Raw genomic sequence first — 5,079 nt, forward strand, 5'->3', positions numbered from 1 at the left:
GTTGAATCTGCAGCTTACAAAACACTGATCAGAAAACTTGATCGGCAAGATTGGATCCCATTTCACTTTGATCTGGTCTCTTTCAGAACGCTACGGGACAGCGTCAGACCTGATATGAACTGAGTAGCCTTTAATTTTCATGCCATTTTTTGTATGAAGTTTGAAGCTCTGATGATTAGAGATCCAGTTAGAAGTAAACAGTAGCAGTGGGCAGTAAAGGTTTTCTACAGCAGTACTGTTGCTTTCTTGAAATATTTATTTATTCATTCATTCATTCATTCATTTATTTTCTATAGACCTTGATCAGCCATTATCCTCTTATGTCCTTTTGTGCAGAAGTACAAAAACACATCAAATGCCCGCTGCATTAGAGACTGAGTTAACAAAGAGAGGTTCAGAACCCCAGTTATTATACAAATTGTGATATTCTTTTAGGTCATATTTGTTGTTTTACTTTCTAGTGTTTAGAGGTATCTTATGTGACAGCATGCACACATTAGTTAACCTCCTAAGACCCAAACTCTTCCACGGCATGCATTTTTAGTTTCTCTTCGATATTTGGGCATATTGGGACCAGATGAAAGTAAAAACAAAGAATTACCAGATTTTTTATTTTTTATTTTTTTTTAAAGCTATATTTTTGTTTCTAAGAAAAATGAGAGCCACATGTGAGGATATTTGTTTAAAATTTCGATAGAACAGTAGCAGTATAATGTCCTCATAAGTGGATATCAGGTGCTTGTAGAGCAAAATTGAGTATTTTGATCTAAATAACCCAAAATGTGGTGTCCAAATATGTGGATGCCAGGTCCTAGGACATAGGTGTCAAACTCTGGCCCGCGGGCCAAATTTGGGCAGCCTAATTACATTTGGCCCGCGAAGCCATACCAAATAACTGTTAGAGCTGGCCTACTGGTTTTTATACAGCTAATATATATATTGTTTAGTATTAAGCTTTGCTTGTTCCATATTCAGCTTTTCAGCAAAACGTGTTTGAGTCCATAAGAAAAGATTCATTCTTATATCTGGAGGAATAAATATATTTCAATAAATATTAACATTATCCCGCGACTTTGTTCCAGTTTTGAATTTTGGCCCACTGTGTATTTGAGTTTGACACCCCTGTCCTAGGAGGTTAAGAGTTGTCCACCATTATTGGATGTGATACACTGGTTGCTAGGGAACAATGTGTATTCCCTCGACTGAAACCAGTGCTTGTTTTTTCAGGTTGCTTTCAGTCACTGGTTGAAATCGGTAGCAAAGAAGTTGGTTGTTTGCCAGCAGTTTGCCACAGCTGAATTTAGCTTTTACCCCTCAGCCCTAAAAGGCTGAGGGTTATTGCCGCACCGCTACGTGGGCGGCGTGGAAACCTAAGTTGGTGAATGCGTGAAGCTTGTAGTATTTAGTTATGGTGGTGATAATTCATCTTTAGAGGCTGCGGTTTGGAAAAAGTGAAATCAGAGCTCTTTATTGCATTGTGTAATGCTGAACTTTAATTAAGTTAATTGAACTTTCACGATGCCTTAAGTCTGCATTTTTCAAAATAAGTTTGTGTGTTAGTCAATTAAATTTGTGGAAGGTCACAGCTTAAACCCGTGTGTTTAAATTTTAATTTGGTGCAATAAACACAAATAATTGTGCCTGTTCTTTTCAGGAGGAGTTTGGATACAACGCTGAAACCCAAAAGCTGTTGTCCAAAAACGGAGAGACGCTGCTGGCTGCCATCAACTTCTTCATCTCCAGTGTGAACACGCTCGTGGACAAAACAATCGAAGACACCATGATCAATATCAAACAGTATGAAGCTGCAAGGTAATGTGCACACAGGCTTAGTTCTACTTCTGCACCAAACAGACTTTTATTTAATTGTGAGACACAAGGCTTTGGCTGGACGCCCACGGAAACGTCTTTCTCTAAAGTTCAGACATAAGTTGTTGTGTTTAATTTGATGAATTACCATTTTAATTAAAATGGACAGTTTTAATTGTGGACAAATTGAATTGTGTTTAAGCTGCTGCCGGAGATTCAGGTTGTTGAGGTTGCGGACAAACAGACTCAAGGACAGCTTTTACATCAGGGCAATATTTAATAATACATTTACGATGCACTAATGTAAAACTTTTTCTTTTTTTTTTTGTACAAAAATTATTGTTGATTCAGTTGACGCAGTTTGCGTTTTTCTGATGTGGTTTATATATTTAAACACTCCTAGGGTTGAGTATGATGCATACCGTACAGATCTGGAGGAGCTGAATCTGGGGCCGCGTGACGCCAACACCGTGCCGAAGATCGAGGTGTCTCAGCAGCAGTTCCAGACCTACCGCGAGAAATACGAGAGGATGCGAAACGACGTCTCCGTTAAGCTGAAGTTCCTGGAGGAGAACAAGGTTGGTTAGATGCTAGCTCGCTCTACATATCACTGCCCACGTGTTAACTTTCAGCTAATTGTGTCGCTTTTTTGCTCCTGTTGTCTCAGGTGAAAGTTCTGCATAATCAGCTCATCCTGTTCCACAATGCCATCGCTGCATACTATGCTGGAAATCAACAGCAGCTGGAACAGACACTCAAGCAGTTCCACATCAAGTTGAAAATGCCAGGCGAGGACAGTCCATCTTGGCTGGAAGAGCACTAATCATTCCTTTTCGGCTACATTTGACAGGACATGTCAAATTTACAGAGAAACTACAGGAGCTTTCTTCCCTCTTTAATGCTATTCTCGCTGCTTTTCGAACTTTGAGAACTGTAAATGAAAATAATGCAAAAACGGAAAAAAAAAACCTCCCACATTCCATTTGTCTTTGTTAAATCGTTTTCCTTCTTCTTGGTTATTTCACATCATTGAAACACGCACTTTTGCACTGTTTGACAGATGTGTCAAACAGCTGTTGCTGCAGTAAACGCGTTTGGAAACTCTACATGGCCTTTTGTATTCCAGCGTATGATTGTTGTATCCCAGCACAGTGGACATGTTGGCTTTGTAAAGTGGGGCAGCTATGGGATCAAAACAACTGCCGTTTTACTCACATTCTTTATACTGCTCTTATCAGCCGATGAATGCTTTGCAAAAGATAAGCAGGAAGCTTTTTTTTTTTTTAAATGCAAATCCTTTAATGAATTGATCAATTTTACCCACAAACTCTGATTAAAGTGGTAGTTTGATATTTTGGGAATTTGCTTTCTTGCCGAGGCTCATGTAAGATCTGCTCTGTCCTCTCAGTTTAAAGCCAGCAGCCGGTTAGCTTAGGATAAAAACTAGACAAGAGGTTAGCTTTACTCTTTCCACCGGTTAGAAAGGAACCTGCCTCCTAATACCTCTAAAGTTCATGAATACAGAAAGCCAAAGTGTATGAAATCAAGGTGTGCTTGTGCAGAGGTAAAACCAGGCAGCCATGTTTCTGATTGTGAATTTTATGCTAAGCTACTGTAACTGACTTCTTCCTCTGGATGAGCTAGATGGCTGTCCATCCCCACATTTGTGCAAAAACCAAAGTTTTCCCAAATGTTTGAAACACTCCGTGCAAAGAGATGGCAGTTCAGATGACCTTTACACAATCCCTCTGTTTTTAGGACTTCTGGGGGTTTTATTGTTGTTGTTTTGTCTACATTTAGGGCTCGCGGTTGAATGGGTAAAAGTGTTGATAAAATGAAGGATCAGCCTTATGTGAATAGATGTGCCTTGATTTCTTGAATTGGTTCTCCTCAAATCCATGCTGTCTGGTCTTCTTGTTAAAAGCAGGTGCGCTCGCTACCAGTGTTCAGAGAATGGAGCAAACGAGCACCTTCCACCCTCTGAGATGGATCCTGTACAATTTTACACGTTTAAACGCAGCACAAATAAAAGGAAAACTCCAGTACCTTAGTGAAGACGTGCTGTTCTCAAACATACTTATCCATATTGCACACGTGCACATTTCTGAAATTGAGATCAAAAACTTGTTAGAAGTGTGTGACATGTACGTTTTAAACCAAAATGCAATTAACTTGAGAGATATTGTCTTTTGTAAATTTAAACACCAGCATTCTTTTGCATAGGCTGCGTACGGTTTCCTTCGATGGGCTGTGCGAAAGTATGATTATTCCAAAGGGGACGTTCTGTCTGCTAGTGTGGTCCTCACTTTGTGGATTTGTACTTCTCCTGTGGCTCGCTATAGCAGTGTGAGAGCGTGAATCTTGTACAACAATCTGTTCCTTAAAATAGATGGCTATATATTTTTAATCTCTATTTGATTTTTAGTATGACAAAAATGCTGCCCTTTGGCGTTGTTTTCCTAAAGACCTGCATAATGGTGTGCTACTGTGGTAGCACCGTGTCACAGTGGGCATCTACCTTTTGTAATAATGAAACATTAACAAATGTTGAGTTAAAAGGATTCTGAATGTTGTGTAACCTTTTTGGGGGGGGAATAAAACATTTTTAAAAAAAAGGTGTCTCCAGAGTTCAGTGTTGGTGCTGTAATTGGGGGTAATGGTAGTAGCTTGTATAGAAAGTCACCACCAGGGGCCAACAAAGAAAAGCAGGCTACTTTTGACCTGCCGGTGAAAATATATCCTTACGGGTTATTTATGCTTTTCTTTTTTTTTGGCTTTTTTTCCCCCACCTTTCCTTTTCACACAGGCTGCTGTGATACATCAGTCTGCAGCCTGCTGCATTCTGACATATGGATTCAGATTGATGTAGTTTACCCAGCAGTTCTAGAGCGTGGAGCCATTTCACTGGGGCTTGTCTGCGTTTACTTAACTCCATGTGCTTTCAGATCCCTCTGTAGGTTTTTACAATGATGAGCCCACCACACCCACATATACATTTGGCAGGATCCGGTTAATCCTCGGGGAAAAGCTTTGAGGATGTTCATCACAAAATCAGTGACATGTTTTATCTGCAGGCACAAATGAGGCCTTTCAGTGTCCCACGCCAACAAATGAAGTCTTGGAAATGTTTTCCATTGCTGGGGGGGGGGAGGAATCTCATTCACGTTTTGGACTTTCACAAAGTAGGAACTAATTAATCATTTTAAAATGCATTTTACATAATTTTTTTTTTTTAGTTAAACAAAATCTTGGTATTTTGAGAGCATTTGA

The 5,079-nt window shown here is 39.7% G+C and overlaps 1 protein-coding gene across 1 annotated transcript in view; it reads left to right on the plus strand.

The window, feature by feature from the left end:
• Nucleotides 1–3,159, plus strand: part of arfip1 (ADP-ribosylation factor interacting protein 1 (arfaptin 1)) — a 14,352-nt gene extending 11,193 nt beyond the window's left edge. The window contains exons 7-9 of the mRNA XM_013914310.1: nucleotides 1,613–1,812; nucleotides 2,213–2,387; nucleotides 2,477–3,159. Of these exons, the coding sequence (XP_013769764.1) occupies nucleotides 1,613–1,812; nucleotides 2,213–2,387; nucleotides 2,477–2,632 (531 nt within the window). The 3' untranslated portion in view covers nucleotides 2,633–3,159. The remainder of the gene's footprint in view (nucleotides 1–1,612; nucleotides 1,813–2,212; nucleotides 2,388–2,476) is intronic.
• The last annotated feature ends 1,920 nt before the right edge of the window (nucleotides 3,160–5,079 follow it).

Source organism: Pundamilia nyererei, unplaced genomic scaffold, assembly GCF_000239375.1.
Source record: "Pundamilia nyererei isolate P.nyererei 1_Seehausen unplaced genomic scaffold, PunNye1.0 scaffold00186, whole genome shotgun sequence".
Taxonomy (NCBI): domain Eukaryota; kingdom Metazoa; phylum Chordata; class Actinopteri; order Cichliformes; family Cichlidae; genus Pundamilia; species Pundamilia nyererei.